This window comes from Bombus flavifrons, chromosome 7 (assembly GCF_040668555.2).
Source record: "Bombus flavifrons isolate JBK064 chromosome 7, iyBomFlav1_principal, whole genome shotgun sequence".
NCBI lineage: Eukaryota > Metazoa > Arthropoda > Insecta > Hymenoptera > Apidae > Bombus > Bombus flavifrons.
This window is the reverse complement of record NC_138448.1, coordinates 9,049,097-9,070,977: the sequence shown is the minus strand read 5'-3', so window position 1 is coordinate 9,070,977 and position 21,881 is coordinate 9,049,097. Positions and strand designations below refer to the sequence as shown.

General features: G+C 33.7%; 1 protein-coding gene across 3 annotated transcripts in view; it reads left to right on the top strand.

Annotated features, from left to right (window-relative positions):
* Positions 1-21,881, top strand: part of LOC138181830 (EGFR adapter protein) — a 283,132-nt gene that overhangs the window by 5,860 nt on the left and 255,391 nt on the right. For 2 of the 3 annotated variants that reach the window (XM_069117123.1, XM_069117124.1), the window contains one exon: positions 19,035-19,115. In XM_069117123.1, coding sequence (XP_068973224.1) covers positions 19,035-19,115 — 81 coding nt within the window. Of the gene's footprint in view, positions 1-8,537; positions 10,077-19,034; positions 19,116-21,881 lie in introns of those variants that run through there. The other variant, XM_069117122.1, reaches the window with a different exon arrangement.

The following is a 21,881-nucleotide window of genomic DNA, read 5'->3' as shown; positions in this document are numbered from 1 at the left end:
CAACTTTAATAAACCTCAACTTTGCTATAAGCTTCCTTTTGTATATAACTAAAGAATTATACTGTATTAGTAATCGAATTTAAAAGCTGACAATTCCCGACATACGGAATTCACTTACAAATGATTTATCATTATCTGGAAAAATCGGTTGTCCTCCGTTTCATAATTTCAGAATACTTGAACGTGGATTTTTACTTGAAACGTGTTATTCCTTTATTTTACCTTTTCAATGATTCGCTATCTCAGAATTGGTATATACCCTTTGTGAATTGATAATTTAAGCATATCAGTTAACGGAACTTCTTGTGATAAATCAAGTTAATGATTATAAGTATAAAATACACCTGTGGATAATATAGCTAATACATACACATGTGCATCTCGTCTTCCAACACTGTCTGTATAAGATTAAATAATAACAAATTGTGGTAGTGAATCGAAAGATGAAGCCGTTAAAGTGTATGCAATAACGTTCAGGTTCGATTTTCATAGATGTAGAAGATAAAGGAACTATCGTTGAAAATAAAAGAACGATCCTTCCAATTATAATAAACATCATGCTTGCCGCCTTAAACGTTAAACGTTTTACAATCGAGCTAAACCGTTTCTTCAACGCCACGACTTCATACTTCGCCGATAAATTCCTGTAACGAAGCCTAAGCCTTGTCTATGTAATAAATATGAATACGAGGATCGGCAGCGATCTGCTCACGAGGCTTTCAGCATCAATTTCGTATCGTTCACGCTCGATCTCTAATCTACCGAGGAATCGTGGATAAAGTACAGTTAAAAATAATCCATATTGCCGACGTTCCTTTCTACATTCCTCATCGAAGCTACAAACTGCATTCCTTGGGCATGCTGGAACACCCGGCTCTGAAGACCAATCAATTTCTTTCGACGCTACCGCGGCAACTCAGGATGCGTTTAGTAAAACTATTTTTACATAGCCGTAAGCATTCGTCCTGCTCGCGCGAGTCGCGATTCGCTCCGACACTTAGTTAGTTAGCTATACCGACTCCCGTATTTGCATATATGCAAATCGCATTTTCAAAGTTTTTGCCCGAAGGTGAACGGACCGCCGATTTTTCACCGGCTAATGGATGTCGATCATTGTAGTAAAGCGTCTGTTGATTAATAAACGACGTCAAATAGCGTTTTGTAAAGTTTGTAAGAGGGAAAAAGGAACGTGGATCGCGGTGAGAACATATGCTTGACATATGGTGTCTATAGGATGCTTCTATAGTGTGATAAAACAAATATGAGCAGTAAAAAATATGAAAGCAATAAAAAATATTTAATCGATATACGCAGGTGTTAAAATTAATTTTTTCCGTGTAAAGTCTATTCTGTGTTGTATGGCGTCGTTCGAAAAATAAATCGTAAATTGAAGGTTTGATTTAAATTACTATTTATGGTGTTACATAAAGACTTTCGTCTATTCGTCGGCGTTAGTAAATCTGAAAAATCCATATGAATCTTGTATTTAATAGATATGAATCTTTTATTAAGAGACAGACTGATCATACGAAATAAGCGATTACTTAAGCTCTATATTTGAATATCATGAGTCTATCGTTTATATTAGCAATTACAATCGTAATTTACTATAGCAAATAATGCGAAATGTGTTTTTCTTTATCTTTCATTTATGTGTTTGTATAACGTGAAATATCACTTTTAGTCTACCAATTCACTTACTATACATGCCCTACCTTTTATATTATGAAATTTTTTAAATAATAAAGACTACGGGTTTGGTCATCACACATCGTCTTGTTTAAAATTTAAACGCGTGTTATACGACTTTTCGTACAATTCGTGTAAAAATCTACAAATTCTGAACATTTTTGCCATGAATTTTATAATCTCTTGACCATTGTTGCGTTTATGCCTCGTTAAGGAGTATTCGCCATTATTCCAGTAATTCCCGACATACGGAATGCACATTGTTCTTGTACAATGTCCGCGTAATTTAACACTCCTCGATGAGCATCGTTGAGAATAAAGGCTGGTCTCGAACCATTCAACTATTTCAGTTACGCAAATGTTCTTTTTTTCTCTCGCTGCTTTCTCCTATTGTTTGAACGAAGGCAATTTTTACTTTCCATTCTATCTATCTTTTTTCTAGCAGATATTACGATGAAATTCGCAGGTTGCCATAAGCTTTCTGAACGTAACAATTATTCTATAAAATTGTATACATTTGCACGATTAGTTATGATTAATTGACGTAATCCCTGTTTTATTTTGCATTGTAATATCTTGGAATATATGAAATTTTAACTACAAAATGTTGCATTAAATTACGCATTAAATAAAATTAATTGTGTACACGCACATTGTATAAGAACTTCTTATATAAAGTAACAAAAGATTAAACTTGATCTCACCACTTAAAATATAGGTACCTAATCTGATTTACTTGGTACACTATAAACATTAATTGTTGTACACAATATTATTTTAAAATGATTTTGTCGACTATTATCATAAACTTTAATTTTTCTCTCCTAATGATTTAATTGGTGTTTCATAAATTGCTCAACAATACGTAATTTTTGTTATTTTAACAAGTGGTATCATTTCCAGAAACATAAACTTTTATCTTCAACAAACATAATATTAATACTTATAGTAATATAATAATTACATGTAAGCAATTATTATACATTATTTTTTTTATACATTATTTATTGATTTCGATTATTACAAGTAATTATAGCAAGAATTCTTCTCCATATATAAATATTTATAATACTTTCTAATTTTCATGATCGTTCGAAGCTTTCTAAAAGAAATTTTTTTGTAAAAGTAAAAATATGAAACGAAAGGAGTTCGCGTAAGAATATATTAAAGATATACGTACAATACAATCGAATAATATTATTTTTGTCAAATTTATTGTCACTTTAAAGTTGTGGGTATAAAATGGTAAATACAGAATTGAATAAAACATCTAAATCCAATAATAGTTATTTAAATAATGCAGTAAATCTTATGGAGAATTAAAAGAAGTAATTCAGGTGATTAAGCATCTATGTTATGGTTAATAATATTTTTCAAAGTGACAAAATGAAATTATGATTCTGAAAATGAGAATTATGTACTCGATTTATAAGATCGCAGATGAAATATTACAGTCTCTTTTTACTTATTTATTGTTACACTTTATTGCCACGTAGCTGATATAAGTACATCCATCTTACCGCACTTTGCGGTTTCTTATACCGTTGCCTATAACTTACGAGCACACATATTAGAAATCGATCAAGCTTCTGCGTACCGGGTGTCGTAAAAAGCCGTCATTAAAGACGTGTGAAAACAATTGTGTCTGATGTTAACCAAATTGGTAACAAACTGTTATTACTAAACTACTACTTTGTACAAAGGAGCACAACGATTAAAACAGTTAAAAATAATCCGAAACTTTAATTAAAATTGTATCTTTTTCGTTTTAAACGGTACACTTTTGATTTTACAGTAATTGATAATAATTTGCTAAGTTGTTTGTTCTTTAAGTTGCAAATACAGTTTAATAAAATATTAGTAAAATATCCGAATATTTTTTTATGAAAAATTTTACTTTTTTATCCTCAAGTTCTTATATGCAGTTGATATATTATTTATAATAAAATAAGGTTATACTAAAATCTAATAAGCAGCAAATCTTCAAAATAATTTTGTTTCATCCTATTTAAACGTTCTATCATAAAATATTTTATCAGGTTATTAGGATTAAAATAATTGTATTACATGTGATTTTAAAAATATAAATAGATGTTGTATGTACATATATATATCTGTTTTAAAAATATAAATAGATGTATATATACATATATATCTGTTTTAAAAAATAATTTCTATCTTTACTATAAATTCTGGTACTCATTTTTCATAATAAAAGTGACTAGAAAACGTAATCATGTCGAGAATTGATGGCTCAGTATATGCACTAGTTTAGTAATTTTACACTATTACTAAGTCTTTCATATTAACGGAAGTTTTACAGAAAATTATGGTGCAGTGTAATTGATGGCATAGAGTATAAGTTTTCGTTAGAACATAAAGGGCTTCTTTGTGCTCTTATTGTTAATGTAGCATATAATGTAACATAGTTATTAACTTTAATTTCTGTGTACAAGGTGTCCATAGAGATCTAATTCTTATTAAAACTTTACATAATCTTCTCTATCTTAAGAACTTCCGATAAAATTCTTGAGCAGCAAGTTGTTATAATATTCCATGTAATGTTAACGGCTTTCAATGTTATCAAAATTCATTGCATGTGAGATAAAGTAATTTTTCAACAAAACTGATAATTCTATTGGCTTTGAAATTCCACAGAAACTTGAATATGTATATATGTATATTACTTTATAAAAGTTTCAGTGATCGTATAATGATGGTTAAACGTGTTTCCATTTAGATTAAATTTATCTAATCCTATTATACGTGCAGTGTAGGAGAACGAAGGTAGTTTCACAATTTTTTTTGAAAATGCAATAAGTAATTAATTAATACAATAAAGTATTCAACGATCGATGATACTTCAGTTAATTTTGCACTTCGTTTATGCAAGTTTGATCTACGTAATCGAAGTATCGAATAATGGTGTGGCAATCATATTTTCTTCTCTTTATACGTTCTAAGAAATTTAATTAAAATTTTAACTATCTGGCCTATTCATTGGCTTTGGTACAACTTGGCAAACTCCTCTCTGTTTCTCAGGTTGAAAATTTCACTTGAAAAATCGTTTTGACTCCATCGACGACAAGTAAAGTACCATTGCTACACGCGGGTTGAACGATATTCCGGAAACTGATTTCTACATAAGAATTTAGAAGTTTTGTTATCGTGCTATTTGGTGCATATCTGTAGAATTAGGTTCTAGGATAGACATAGATCGAGGAGCAAAATCTCTTCCTAGAAAGTTTAATTTTTTATTAATTTGATTCCAAAATCTGGCCTTTTTTTATTAACCCAAATTTACATAGTACATGAAATGTAACTTTATAAATAATAACGTTATATCGTTTATCTTACTACGTTACTTCCGTACTTTCTCCACCATAGGAAAGCTTCGATCAGTATCGAATCTCATCATTTCATAATTAATAACTCGATTAAATTCACCGAATTCTATTCCATCCTATCAGCGATTCTTCTTTCCCAAACTTTTTCTCTTGACAAAGTACCAACTTTCAAGAGAAAACTGGTCATCGAATCGGGATCGAAGCGATCAGATTCGCTAGAAAGCAAAGAAGAGTAGAGGAAAAAGTAAAAAGGGAGAAAACCAGATCCGTGGATGTCCATTCAGAAATTTTGCTATTCGAGTGGTATCGGAGTCTGGCCGGAGAACGCGGTGGGAGTAAAAGGGGCCCAGCGGCCAGGAAAGTAGGATGATTGAAGCGGCGCGGCAGTGGTGGGAGTCATGGGAGCCTCGACGGGGACGACCTTGCTGCGTGTGTGTACCGTGTGTGCGAGATGCTGACACACGGGACTCTCGGAGTCTCGAGGCAAGACGGTGTGGACCCGTGGACTGTCCCCATAGTACTCCGCAGAAGCGGCCCTGTGCAAGAGCACCGGCCCGATCTGCCTGGCAGTGTCTTATTACGCACGTTGCGGCACTTACCGCACGCGAGATTGCGTGCACGCGTGCTCTCTCGCCTACAACGCGAACGCGCCGTGCCGTGCCGTGCCGTGCCGCGCCGCGCCGCGATGCCGATGCACCGGTGACTCGTGACTCGTGACGCACGTTTTTCCGCGATGCATGCGCGCCGCATTGGATTTCTCCATGGGTGAACGTTCGAAGGTCGTTCGTCGACGTTCGTCGACGAGCATACGGGACTCCTGCGACTCTAGACTAAGTTTTCACATGGAACGCCAGATTCTTTTGCCTTCCACGAACATCGACGGGGATACGCTTGTTGTGCACACCTCGGTCACCCGATTAGAATAGCTGCTGATCTCGTATGCATGCACGTCTGAGACCAGTCTTTTGGAATTCGTTGAAATTCGCTTGTGCAAACGAGAATCGAATCTTTCACGGCGAATAAAAATATCGTTGGTCTTTCTGATGTTCATCGAATTTTCTACGCTAGAAGGATGATAGGATTTATAAAGGAAGATAAGAGATAATTACACAGTGGGAATTAAGGAAAAATAAAGAGTCCTCTTTCGTTATAGTTTCATCGTTGATGTGCAGTGTGTAATTGTAAACAGTGATGAGTTTCTTGTCCGGGTGAAGCACCCATGATCGAATTAAACAAACGTACGACTGTTGATACGTCATTAAGCGGATTTAATGAAAGAGCGCAAGCATATTTTTCCATTGAACGACGTCGATGAAAGGCATCATTATGCAAATGGCATTTCAAGATTGACGGACAGGGTTGCTTTCCTCGACAATGCATGCGCGCCAGTATTTCTGGATGAGTAGACAATTAAATGACGTTCGCGCACACTTAATGAAAGGATTGGTTGATCTTGATTAATGGTGCTAGAATTAAGTGTGTGTAACTTGATCGACGGGGGATTCCTTTATTCGGTTAAGCGATGAAATATATTATTATGTAGTGTTCGCTGTAGAACTGACAGCTGAAATTGTTTTGCCGGAGTCCATGTATGCCTGACAGGATTTCTTAATAAGTGGATAATTAAACCTTATTGGTGAACGTTTAAAGAAGTAATTATTTCGTCTTAATTAGTCAGGACGTGTGTAATTATGTGATTTTGCTCGAAAGAAAGGGTACAACTGTTCGATGCTCCTTACGAAAACCTTACGAAAATTATTATAAAAGTATGCCCTTTAGGTAACGAATATCGAAATATTGTTAATATTTTCAAAATTGTATTCCATTAACTTCTGACAAACTTTTACGATATTTATACTTTTGGCTTTTTATCTTCTATATAATACGTGAGAATATTTTTAGAACAAAAAACGAGACGATATTTTAATGATCGAATTTCGGTTAAATCGTAATAATTTAATTGCAAGAAATCTGATTTAAAGTTGAATATGAGATGATACACAAATCAAAGCTAATTATATACACTTGCTTTACAGTCCATGTACCTGTAGAATATTGTCAATGTATCCGCGTCATAATTTACTAGTGAAGTGTTCACTCAATTGTATGCATATGCATCGTTGACGCATGACATATGTACCTTTCTTAACTGTTTACTTTCACAGCTTTGAAAGCGAAGTTGACAAAGTAAGATTATGAAAGATCATAAAATATATTGCCAGTTTTATTCAAAGAAGCAGCAAAAATTCAAATATAAATGATTATACCGTAGAATTGTACACTTTCTGCAATCATGCTATTACTAATAGCCGGTATATTATAATTATATCAATGAGAATAATTGATGTTTTCACATAAAGATAAATTATTCGTATGATCGATAAATCTTACATAACGGAAGATTGATACACGTTTATGATGATACGCGTTCAGGGAAAAATTAAGCCAGGAAAGTAATCAATTTTCTCCCAGATCGAAACGAAGTACACTCTCCTCAAAGCATGTTGAAATGTATCATTAGAATGAATTAATGACGAAACATTTTAGAAACGGACATTTTGGAGTACGGTTGTTTTAACGATTTCTAATTAATATATGTCTCTAAAGAGGTAACGGAGCAACGATCGATTAAAAACCCAACTGGGGAAAGTCTTGGAGCAAGATCATGATAATCGATGATTTATCGAGGAGAGATTTTGGTACGTGTTACGTTAAATCATGTCGGATTTCGATAAAATACTTAATTGAAATTGCATCTCCGTGAGAAATTTAAAATAGGATTGCATCGTTATTATTAATATTACGAGGAATCGTGTTTGAATTGAATGGTCGACGTAATTAAAGCGCATACCATAATCCAATGAAACTCGTACTATAGCGCACATACTTAATTAGATGAATGATAATTAATGAAACTGGCCAAGAATCTGTGATTAAACGAGTGCTGATTAATTAAAACGGATTTCACGAATATCTATACGCGATACGACTTGCTTTTCGCGTTAAAAATCATCGCTCGCGTGCTCATGGAACCTTCACGCGTATCACGAACGTACTCGATAACACTGGACACTTTGTACGTAGACGTTTTATTTATTAATACCTTTCGCAGAGGATTAATCGTAAAGTATCACGCGAATTTGTTTTAAAATTTCGCTTTGCCGCCACGCAAACTTATTTTAAAAGTGTAATCTATTTTCTTAAATAGCCTGTTGTCGGATACTTAAAATTAGCGTTTTTCATCTGGCCGAGATAAACGTCGAGCCACGAAACAGTCGGAACGAACGCGAGATAGAAATCTTGTTGCCAATGATCGAAGATCCAGAGGCGCGACCTTATTGATGCACCCGCGAATTTCTCGTTGCAAAATGTATCGGGGTCAGTTCGAATGCTGTTCACGTTTTACACAACGTTCCGGCCATCCTGCGTCAAGATTCTTCGTCACGACTCCCAAGACTAAGAACACGAAAATGTCAACAGTTGCGACGTGACCGAGTTCGGTAAGCGCGACGAAGTATGCCTGCCAGCAAATGTGCCGGGGATGCAATTTCACCGGTGATAACGTAACAAACCCACCTCGAAACGAGGCTCGAAGGAAACGCGCATACTTTTTGCCTGAAACAACACCTACCGGGAGCAATTTGGAGCGTGTTGGGCCATTTTCGAACGTGATTCATTGCTTCGTTGCCCCTTCGACTCCGATACGAGCGGATACCACATTTAGCCTCTCGTTTCTGTCTCGATTTTACTCGTAACAATATCAACTTCGATGCAGGAAAGCATAATTTTACTCGACTTTTAAAATTCCAATTGGTTTTTAGGCAAAGTAGTGGAATACGACTGTAACAGAAAATTACGATACTCGGTAGAAGGAACATGAGTGATAAAGTTCGCAATGCTACGACTTGAACCAGCCATAAGTTATTTCGTCTCTTTGCTTATTGAACTCGAGCGTTCACTGGAATCAATTAATCGAAAGTAGATTAGGACTGACGTTCGATGTTTTCAAATATCGCGAATAGTTTGTTGCAGCTGTTCACTTGACTACGTTCAAGTCCACTTACGAAACGCCTGAACGCGTTTCTCGAAACTAGTTTTCGTGGTCAGCAGGATTAATGACACGAAAGTGATCGCGTAGGTCTCTGCGGCGTAGAAGTGGCGTGGAACAGAGCGTTCGCCGGGCATGTTTAGACGAAAGTGACAGTGATTAGTGACCACGGTGCATACCTCCGCGGAGCGCACGGCAACGCGGGACTCCTTTATGATTTCGCAAAATTGAACGAATCGTTGTGCAAAAGTGGCCGGTGAAAGTGACCAAGTTTCTCTCCAGAAGTTTCTTCCACTGCAGGAAAGAAGCGATAGCAAAAGAAAAAAAAGGGAGAACATCGTCCTCGTAGATTAATCTTCGTTAAACGAATATGTGCGTTACTATAAATTTCAAGATCGCGTCAGTTTCCGAGATATCACGTGATAGCGATAAGTGTTAACGCGGAACTGTGTCGAAATATTATTCAAAATTTGTAATGTACGTTTCGTGTTATGAAGGGCATTTCTTCTTTTTTTTCAATATTCAGAGAAAATTAAGTTTCTTCAGTATGCAAATTAATGGTCTAACGATCAAACGTTTAAGTTACACAATTTCTTTCTTACATAAATATCGCGAGTGATCAAAAATCCAATGACAAGGATGTAATTTAAAATATTCCGCGATTAAAGGATTGAGTCATTTGTTAGCCTGTTGAATAACGTGTTAGATAAGTAAAGTCCAGTAATTTTATACGTGTTTAGCGATTTGGCTATTTGTATGTGATTGTAACAATGAGAAACCGGAAAAAGAGTGATTACTTCCGCACGTCGCGCGTTGGACAGGTGGTTGATCGGTGGCGAACGAGACGGCGAGCAATTAACGAAATATGCAATTAAAAGACCGAATAGACAGGGATAATTGAAACATCCATGGGTGGAAAGGAGGAAGAAGAGGCTGGGGACGTAGCCGTCAAGATGCCGGAGGCCACTCTGAAAATATTCAACGGTGTACAGGTAGGCGTCCGAAGTGTTTCCATTTCCCCGAAACATCCGATACAGTCGTACAAATTAGGAAACGCGTGAATTTTGGGGTGCATCCGAAAACGAAAGAACGAACTGTTCGCAGTTCGTTGCAATCTGCTTCAATTAATTCGGCTGGAGAGTTCGTTTGCCGCGTTCGTTTTCACGCTGTTATCCTTTCTTCGGAAGAGTGCGTGGCCAGAAAGGGAGGCGATGGAATTTATTATCTCGTTGAATTATTAGGTAAACGTACAGGTTAGTCTTAAGGGCGTGTTAAACGACGAATATAAATTGTAGCCGAAATTGTGGTTGCCTGATTTATGCTTTTCATATTACGTATAGTTACGACCATTGGGGCTACCGGTTTTTAAACTAATATGTGGGTTTAGGAAATTAAAATTATTTGCGAGATATTTTATGGCGTTCTTCAAGGCAATGTTCCTCCAGTTCTCCTTTACTCCTGTTCGCTTTTTGTTGATTGAAGTTTGGAACAGTTTAAACGAAAGAGTTAAAGAATTTGTCGAAACGCCTTGTACTTGAAAGAATATTTTAATATTTTGATATTTTATCATGAAACTGATGTTTCTAGTTTATGAATGAAGTAAATAACTCAATTATTGAAAATCTTAATTGTCATTGAATTCATTTATTCATTAAACACGTGTAATTTCTAATTATATCTCGATGGTATTTTCTAATTGCCAATAACGTTTTAATATCGAAGATACAGTAGAAACTTGATTATCCAAACTAATACGACACACGATGTTCGGATGATCAGATAAATTTGCTTTCATACGAGTAAGGTCAGTTATTTTGAACTATTTTGCAAATGTTAATATTAAGCAGGAAGCAAAACATTTAGGTAAAAATGTGTAACTTCTCTCAATTTTCATCTGGTTTTTCAATTTTTCTTGCAGGGAATCATTCCCGACTTTTCCATTAATTTGCTAGTAAAAGATTGTTCCGTTAATCGAGGTAACAACCGAGATTTCACGTCGCTATGCGTATTACATATTAACAGGTTCAGCAGACGGATTGAAATAGCAAAGTATGATAGAAGTATACGCCTTGAGAAAACTAAAAAAAACATACATGATTCATAATGTGCGATACGCATCCTGAGAGTATGCCATAACTCACGTACAACAGCTTTTTCTGTTCCATAGCAACGTCTATCGTACACTTCCTTTTTCCATTCATCGTTTCTTTCTCTGTCTTGTCTGTCTAACAGCGCGTGCATATGTCTATTTGCCTTCTTCGTTGTTTATCTGCTTCTGTCACTCTTTCTATTTTTATTCTGCACATCTATTTGTCAGATTCATATATAGAAAGGATCAGAGGCTGAAAGAAAATTGCTTATAATTTATAGCAGCCCTTAAGGATGTTGTACTTAGGGCACGGTAGATACACATTGATTGATGATAAATTCTTTGGAATGCTCTATGAAGTTCTATGAAGAATTATATAGTAGTATAATGTAATATAATGGAACCCTGAAATGGATATTACAATGTGAAAATGTTTAACAAAACTTGTATATCATGTTTCTAAAATTTTTATTTTTATGCGAAGTAAACGTATGGTTTGAACTGTATGTAGTTTCTAAAACTGCTGGTAATTTTATAATACTAATAGCGAAGATATTTTACCATGTTAATTGTGTATTAAAAGTTATTTAAAAGTACGAGTATATAACTTATTATATTCGATTGAGTAATCAATTCATTCGTGTTTTTTTAAGTAAAAGACGTTTTTATAATATTCTTCAAGGTGCGAATGAATATATTGTTCAATCTGATAGCAATATTCTTAGTATAACGATAATTCTAAATCTCTATATATTAACAATATAAGAGACAACGTTTTTGCACATATATACGTGCGAGAGACATAACATTCATTCGAAAATCAACATGTGAAAAGTAAAATCTATTTTCATTTCCGATTGAAGTTTGCGTCCTCATTACACGCATGGAGAGACTAACTTCATATTACTGAATAGGCTCAATACATGTTGCGCGTCTTGTCGACAATCGTCTTTCATAGCCTGTAGTAAAATACTAAAACAAGTAATAAAGCAAGACTGTGTCAAATTAACTAATCATTGCAAATAGCAATGCAAAAATTAGTAAAAGGATATACGAGTCTATGAATGATAAAGTACAACTTTTAGGGATGTGTTTAAGTTGCAAATCGCATGATAATAGATATTACTTGTAAAAGAAGCACATCTAGTAAAAGGTGATTTAATAAAAATTTTCATAAACTTCGTAAAAATATTAGAAATAGACGTCATTGCTGCGTGTCAATATTTTATATACGTTATATATTATCGTCGAAAATCTGTATTCTCTTTTTAATTTCGTTAGCTTCAACTTCATATATTAATTAACTTATTCGACATTCCATAATACGTTAGTACTTAAATATTACCTACGTATAAATATTTTTTCCTATATTTCTTTCAGTTTTTTTTTATATTTATTCTTATCTCATATAATAAAACTATGTTCGAATTAACGTTGTATTAAATCATTATTAGAAGAGAATTTATTATGCCCCTAATTTATGTCATGCTTGTAAGAAGAGAATAATTATCTTATTCTTGTTTGTTATCCTTCTAGGAAGCGGCTATACCTTTAAGAAGAGATAGCTAAACAAAGAAATGACCTCATCCGTTAATAATTCTAATTAATGTAATCAGCTTAGCTTTGATTGTCACAACGGGACTGTCACCCCTAATTTAACACGAATCTTCTTTATATGCTACTAAGAACACATTCTTTTCTCCTTCGTTTCTATGAAATAATTATATTCGTGGAAAAGTATAATCGAATCTACCAAGACTAACTTAACTGATAAATAACCCTAATATAGTAATCATACACGTAATAATGTAGTAATGATTGAATATTTGAAGAAGTAATTGCGTGGATAAACACATGAGTTAAATAAGTTTATCTTTATGTCAGAATCATGTTTAATTTCAAGATTTATATTTAAATTTAGATCTTTTAACTTGAAAATAAACATAAATTTTAAAAACAAAAAATAATTGTAAAGAATAAATTAACTAATTATTTGTAACTTTACCCCTAGCACCGATTTCGATGATTTTTTAATATGTCGTAAAAATTAACATTTTGAAGAAATTTTAAAGGTATTTTAAAAGGGTATTATAAAAATAACTGTAGCAAAAGTCTTTTTAATTTTTATTATGAATTGACTCGGGTGTATTCAATATAATTATGTATCATAATCGATCCTTCAATACCAATAAATAACCGATTATTTAAAATCGTTTTAATCAGTGTGTTTATATTCGTTTTGTGTATACTGAAAGTTAGTATGAATTTAGTTTGAATCAATTAATCATATTTTTATCTTTCATCTTGTCATAAATCTACCTGAGTTTTTCTCTCCTTTTTCCGTGAAATTACTGCTATCGTGTGTCAGTGCTATTACGAAAATGATTCCATATCGATATCGTGTAGAACTGCTGTACTTGGTGCGAGTAAAATTTATGAAATATTTGCGGTGGTATAATAATCATAACCGTTGTTGGAAATTTCACAAGACTGATCGTGCGTAAAGATAACACGAATGAAATCTTGAATTCCACGATTATGGTAATCCATTGATCGTTTTTGGCCTTATCGCGAGACGGTTGGCCATTAATACGTTCGACCCAGCTCACAAACAGTAATTCTACGAAAGCATTTACAGTGTTAATATGCTAGAACATAATTGTTTTCTTATTATAAAATCTTTTATTGATACTAGTCAATGTATTGTTTGACAGAATTAATATACAATTTGTATAATCATTTGAACCTCTTAATAATCGTGTGTCTGTTCTTTCGCTTAAGATATAGTCATCGATTTAAAAATTTGAATTATGTTTAAGTATATTTCACAATTGAGAAAGCACGTTTCTTTTCTTACATATCACGCGCATTTATAAATCGCAGGGTAACGAAAATTTGATGACATTATTAGAGTATAAATTACAAAGTTTCTTACGGATACACATTACGAAAATAACGATAATATATAACATAACATAAGTGACTTTTTTATCGAATCTAAAGTGGCATTTGGAATCAAAATTCAAAACTGTAAGTATTAGGAAATTAGAATCGTCGAAGAAAATTAAGCAATAGAATAGATATAAAAGAAACATAAGTACACGTATATCTTTTAGATAATAAAATCGTTCAAATTCAAACTGCGATAATGCAAAGAGCGTATTAGGCAGGAAAAGAAGATAAAATTCAATTGCAAATTCATGAAGAACTCTTCTAGAGACCAATCAATAATGGGATGATAATTATGAGATTGAAATTCATATAAACTGATAAAGTGGATAAGATATTTGACATTTATTAATCTCTATCCTCGTTAGGTCGCAAAGTGCCGTGTTCATTGTTTGCGGATTTCGCGGCACAGAATTAATTTAAATTCCGTAGCCGTATAATGGCTCAATTGGTCTATTTCGCTGTCCTCAACAGGTTTTCTAAAAATAAAATCGATCGGCACGCGAATAGAAATTTGTCGAAACCATCGTAGGAAAGGCAAAAGACACCTGCAATTTTTCCAAGTCCTTAGCAATTTTCCTTGTTTAATTTAATACGGTGATCAAATTGATAAATTGTCCTTGGTACTCGAGTTTACAAGCGTCACGTTTATTACAAAATTTATTGAAACCGACTACGCTTTATGTTACAGCTATTGTTCACTATTAAGATAATTTCAGAAAATTATCGAATATTATTAACACTTTATAAACGTGCACGAATTTTATACTACGTTTGGATTCGGTTCTCGTTAAAGTGTTATTAATCTAAATTTGTTTGACAAATTTGATATTTATCTTTAGCAAAGTTTTATGTATCTATTATACTTTAAATACAATTGCTGTTGTACCGTTGTTTTTAAGTGTCCTAGGCTATATATCGGACAAAGTAAAACGCTTATTTATAAAGTTAATTTGTCAATGTATTTCCGTACCTTGTTTCATGTTTTGAAGTTTGTATGGGATAAGATACAATAAAGGAATTGCAATCAAATGCAGTGAAATGTAAAAAAAGATGAAGAAAACTTTTGTTAGAGAAACGTAACGTTTGTTAAACTATTCATTTATTTCTACACAAATCTCAATTCCTTATACATCATATCCCATTTTTCAAAAGTATTCCGTATTTATGCCATAGAAACAAGAAAATTCTATTAAATAAATCATATACTTTTCCTTTGTTAGCTTTCCAGTATCCTTAAATTCCATATTACCATGAATTATTATGTGACTTCTATACAAAATATCCTTCGATACGTCCTCAATACTGTCTCCTATACTATACCAATATACAGCGAGATAAAACATATGCGTAGTAGGACTAACGTAACGAAAGAACAGTTTCATATACTACTCTCGTATGCGTATACGACTTCGTATCGTATCTACATAGAAATATCAATCACGATTATTATTATTATTTGTGTTTGGTGCATCCGATATTGCACGGAATTTTCAGAGGTCGCTTCCGCTATATGGAGAGAGGCATAATATTTCTGGAAAATCCCTGTGATTCCGAGAGGAGATCCTCCCGGAGAGAAGTTCGATGAAACAACAATGAGAATCATCCGGGGGGATTAAAGCAGGGATTATTTTGCGGCACGAGTATCTGAATCGAAATGCCGTTCCGCTCGCGCTCGGAGAAAAGATTTTCAGACATGGAAATCATGATAGAAACGCAAATTATATGTACTGCACGTGTTGCAATTAAATCCACCAACCGTACTCTCGTCTTCTGGGTATAACGTTTCTTCGATATATTTAATATTTTCTCATTTTAATGAGTCTATACCGTGTACACGTTGGAGAGTTATTGATCCGTTGGTGAAACCATTCCATAACAAATTCATTTTTGTAAACGAAATAATACGAGCGATATTAAATTTGTATGAAATTCAATTTCGATCGATTATCTGCGTATTGCACGGCGTGCAGAGCGATATTATAAGGACATTTATTTTATCTCTACAAACGTTATTCCAATCTTCATATCTTCATATTTTTATATTTCGCGTAACAAGCAAAAAAAAAAAAAAGGGAAATTGGTCCACCTTCGAATGTTTCATTTATTGAAAATTCCGAAACAATAAAACACAATGAGAAGAATTTCAATAATTTCAACGACTGATATCAAACGTTAGATCTGTGCAAATGGATTTTTTCACCGTAACGTTCGGCTACGCTTTTTCCTCCGAATGCATTTTTAAACGATATTAAAAACATAAGATTCGTATATTTTTTGTAAACGTTAATTGATATTTAGTTTGTTGTTAATTTAAGTTATTATTACGTTCATTACTGTACATATTCTTATTATTGACAATTTTATACGTTAATAAAGTATTTTCATATAAAACGTACCCCTATCGGATAAATCAGTAACTTTGTTTTCGCGTGAGACAAGTTTCATTTATGTTGAACTATTTTATAAATATCAACGTTAGTAATTATATTTATACGAACAAGAATATAGCAATTCTTTTCAATATTTATCCTTTCCAATATTTCTTGCTAAAAATCACCTCGAAATTTCTCATTGATAGATGTTTCGGTAATCGATAGTTTCATTAACTATTGTTCCGGTAATCGAAGTTTTATTGCGTTGTAGACTGAATGAACTAAAATTGTCGAATGTCAGCAGCGATGTCATTAGTAATTTATCAACACGGTATGCTCAATTACGAAGGCGACATATGTATTGTCAAGAACAGACTGTAGATACGAAATTGTATTAATTATCGTTCCTTATTACATTTCTGCAATTTACCCTCTGGCCAGTTTTATTTATTGTCCTTAGAAGAGGGGTCGCTATTTTTATCGACCGTATAATTATCAAACAACGTGTTTGATCAAGGAAGAGGATACCTTCGAAGGATACACGAAATTGTGCTGAACTTTTCTGGTATTCCAACCCTCATGTTTTCCTCGCTAAGTCGACCTCTTCAACCCCTACTAAATATTTGGCAGAAATTGAGAAAGTATTATACTTGCCGAAAGCATTAAACTTTGAGGGGTGAAGTGGATTATTATTAATAAATCAGTTTTTTTAAACGTTGTGATATAATATCGATTACTGGTTTGTTATCTTCAATTCATCGAAATGATTCATTGTTATTTTCTAAAGATTTTTAAAAAATTTTAAACACATAATATTGGAGGTTTGTGTATTAGTAATTATATATCTACCGATATATTATAACATTTACTTTCGATAACAGTAGATAAATATAATAAATTTAAGATGAGGTTATAATAACGTACAATTATTTTTCCCTTTCGACGTATAATATTTTGAAATAGCTTTGCTTAAAATGTACATTACCGAATATATATGTCTTTCTATTTAATTAAAACGATTCTTTTTCATCCGGATAGTTATTTAGATAATTTTATTCGTTTTAAATAACTAATCTGTGTGAGTTTCATTGACTTTTATAAGAAAAATAATTAATGTAAAACAAAAGAAAGAATAAATTTGTTTATATTTAACGGAGAAGGTAGTAAAATTGAACGTTTCTGGCTTTCGCTTATCTCAAATTAAAGTTACTTATGTCCCTGCATTTGTTTCAGAAGTATGTACTTTCAGTTTGTACGAAAGTGCGTTAGCCTCTGAAATACATCGTTGTCGAAACTCGGTAATTAGATCATCGTTGAGCGCCAACTATTTTGCCGAAACATTGTAGCTCGCAGCAAATTCGTGACTTCGTGGCAAACAATCGACCCTTGTATATCGTTCTCGAGAAACTGGCCCAACAATTCGGACACCCATTGACTACCTTTGGCCAGAAAATCAAGTACCGTATAATTTCGAAACCTCGCCTTAGTCTTCAAACCTCGTGCCATAGCAATTACACTATACCTCCTATTCCACTTTACCGTGGTGAGCAATCGTTTGCAGCAGTGTAGCCCTGGAGAAATGAACTTTGCCTGCGCTGCTCTAATTTGATGTGGGAAGTAAGATTTAAGTTTTCCACGTGGAGCGAAAGAGAGATGTTCTTCGTTGATTTTAATGTTAAGTAGTTGTAGAGTTTGTAACAAAGTTAGAACGTATCGTTCACAAATACTTGACCTCTATTGCATAATCGAAAATATGCGAAATGTACTTGAAAAAACATTCATATAAAATAATTAAACTTCTTTTCTTTTTATTTTTCGTACGAATACATTATTTATGAACGAAATGCTAAGAATTAATAGGATGAACATCATGCATGAAAATAAAAAAGATTTTATTTTATGGATTATCGCGTAAAACGAGTGAAAATCGTAACGGAAATATAAAAAGAAGTTTATTCGAACGCACGCATGTGTATCATAACGATAATAGCCGAGAGTGATTCACCAGAAATTAGTATAAAGATACTACTGGTAATCGAGCTAAAACAGCAGATTAAAAGCTCGTAAAAATCATATTTCGGTAATTTAGTTCTCTCGGGGGGCTATCAATTTGTACGGTACCGCGGAAGGCAATTAACGGGATAAAATATAGGCTGTTACATAATTAACGAGTTCTAATAATCTGAAATCAATTTAAATGAAAAAATAGGAATAGATAATTTGTCTGATTCAATAATCATATATCATTCGCTATATTTATTACTAATTTATCGTCCCAATTAATCTGAGAATTATTTTATTTTTTGATAAAAATCGAATTTTAACATTTTCAGAATAACGTGTTACGTAAACGCGAAAACAGTAACATACCGAATTAATATCAATGCTATGACGAATCAATTTGCTTCCTTAATATGCTGTATGTTATTTGCATAATTATAGCTTATTTATAGCATAATTATAGATACTGTAATGCTTTCTTAGTTTTCAAAAATACCTGTAAACACAATACTAAGGCAACATTTTTCTCGTTACAGTACATGGGTTCGTTTCCTGTGGCAATTCCCGACATTGCCAGCCGAGCTGAGTACGTGCGCTCCCAGTTGGAGACCCTTAGAGTGAGTACCCTTTCAGACAAAATTTTTTTCTGAAAAATAGTAATTCTGAAAAGGAAATTCTGAAAGGAGCGTTTAGGTGTCGAGAAGAGTCTACCGATAAAACTTGTGACTTATATAAACATCATTTGTAAACACATACAAATAACACAGATTACTGTAGTTGCACTGTAAGCGTCGTAACAAGAATCATTAAGGTTTCGAAATATGTAATGGCTCGATATACTGCAAACTGTTTTCTTTCCCATTTGTGTTTCGCTCTTGTATGTATGATAAATCTCAAATTTTATATTCATGTCAAAAGAAGAATCAAGTTTTATGCATTAATCGGTATTAACTAGCGTACCTACTGAAATTCAAGTATACCATACGTGCCAATAACGAGAATGTGACGTTACTCATTAAAAATTTTATTTTCACAATTAAACAAATGCGAGAGATCATCACCTTCGAAATAATCCCCATTATACATTATTTTTATGTCGGATCTAACATTTTAGCACTTGTCTTCGATATTATTTTACTACTTCATGATTATATGTAGCTAGACAGAGAAATTGTCGGAACAATCATTCGATCCAGCTTTTATCGAACGCGTTGCCTCGTATAACTCAAACGTCTATTAGTAGCACTTACCCAGAAGCCTTTTCTAAACGAGGGAATTGTCTGTTGCGGAACAGCCCGTGACGCAATTAACGCCGGCTACGTTCCTTCAGCTAATTAGCCTGAACTTACCGGGTTCATAGCCGCGTGGCAAGGGAATCAAACAACAGATTTGCGGCTCGAAATAAACTTCGTTCACCAGGTTTATTATTGTAAGCTACGTTATTACTGTAAACCTAGTAATGACTACCGACCCTGAAGGGATCAGCAGAATTTCGGTCTGGAGTTTCATCAGAGTTGAATATTTGCCTGGGAGCGAGAGCAACTCGTGCCAGAGAGTTGTCGGTCTAATCTTTTGCGTGTGTGTACGCACGTGTCTGCACGCTCGTGTGCGAGCCGTGTACGTGCCAGTGAAACGGGAATTATGAGCCTGAATTTTATGAAGGCATTAAAGAATATCTCGTGGCACTTTTCGTCGTGGTGGTATTCCATTAGACTCTGATGGACAGATTTCCATGAATACACTCCGCGGTTGCTTCCCGTGTTACCGGTCCGCCCTCTTTCATCCAAAAGGAAAGCCGAAGATATCACCGTGCCTCTGCTTTCCGAGCTCAGTCTATTCATTTGCTGCTTATCCGAACGTTAATATTTTACCAGCATATGTATATTCATTTCCAAGCTTGAACATTGTTTTAGCTTCGCTTGTTCCAAATTGCCGCTTTTCGTTAATCTCGAGGGAAAATTTGCAATAACATTGATTTTACGTATATATTTTTAAAGCAGCGGTTGGTTGTCTCTCTTCTCAGTCTCGTTGCTGCCACGCGCTAAATCGAGATTTGTTTTACTCTATAGACGTTGTAACAAGTTGACTATAGATATTTTGTGCATTTATATATAATAGGTGCATTCTGTACATTTTTGTATATTTAGAATAAACGTAGGATATATATTTTTCTTCTAACTGTTTTTTTTTCTAACCTTCGGTGCAGCGCACTATGCGATAGTAATTGTATATAAAGAAAATATTGGAAATATTTTCAGCGAGTTAGAAAAATTCAGATATTTGTTATATTCATTAGACAGAAACAAAGTAACTTAAATATTAGATATGTATGGCGCTATGTTCTAAATATACGTACATGTATAAAATTCGCTTAGAATTAGTTTCTCAGAAACACGACTAACATGTCTTCTTAAATTACTTCCGGCGGATTAAATTCGGTATACATAGCTGAAACCTAATCTTCTGTCTCTCACGTAAATTCTAAAATTTCGCTAAGGTATTTAATAAGTGGCGTTTTATATTCGTAAAGTTAAACTCGTTTTTTATATGCTTGATTTACTATTCGAAATTGAACGAACTTCCACGTAAACTTTTTTGTCTTGAAAGTCTCAAGTAATATATATTAATATATATTATTATATAAAGTGTCAAATAATATATATTATATAATATACAATATATATATATATATATATATATATATGTATATACTAACTTAAATATAAATAATTTTAATTTCATGAAAGCTCGATTAGCTTTATATTTAATAACGACAGTATTCAAAAATTTCTTTCTTATAAATCTCTTTTATTCATACACCAGTTTTTCTATTTGTAGCCATTTTACATAATTTCTACTTATTTTACCACGATTCACCCGATCCATTCATTTTACTTATTCTTTCCACATTAACTAAAAGATCAATGAACAGAACTATGAGATAAAGTACGTAATTAAGATGTTCATAGGAAGCAAGATGGTCAAGTTTAAATAAATGTTTAACGCAGAAAAAGATGAATTTACATTCAAAACTGGCATTCTACTTTCCACGCTAGATGCCCAAGGGACAATCTTTATCATTGGCTGTGATTGCATGTTTATAGGATCACAGAATGCATTCGCTTTGCATATACGAGGATGAAAGTTATTCGTTGTTAGCCTGGCTTTTGCGCAGCCTACAGTTGTTCTCTATGTGGATTCGACTTGTAAAGCTGTGCTTAGCGTAAGCGCGCTGCAAATGCATGCGTATCCATCTCATCACCCTTTTAACGTTCATATTTTATATGCCGGGACTAAATGAGGCGAAAATCACACTCGAGTGAATAAAAGACGCGACCAGAATCATTTGGAGTCGCTGATACCAGTGAACCAATGTTCCTTTT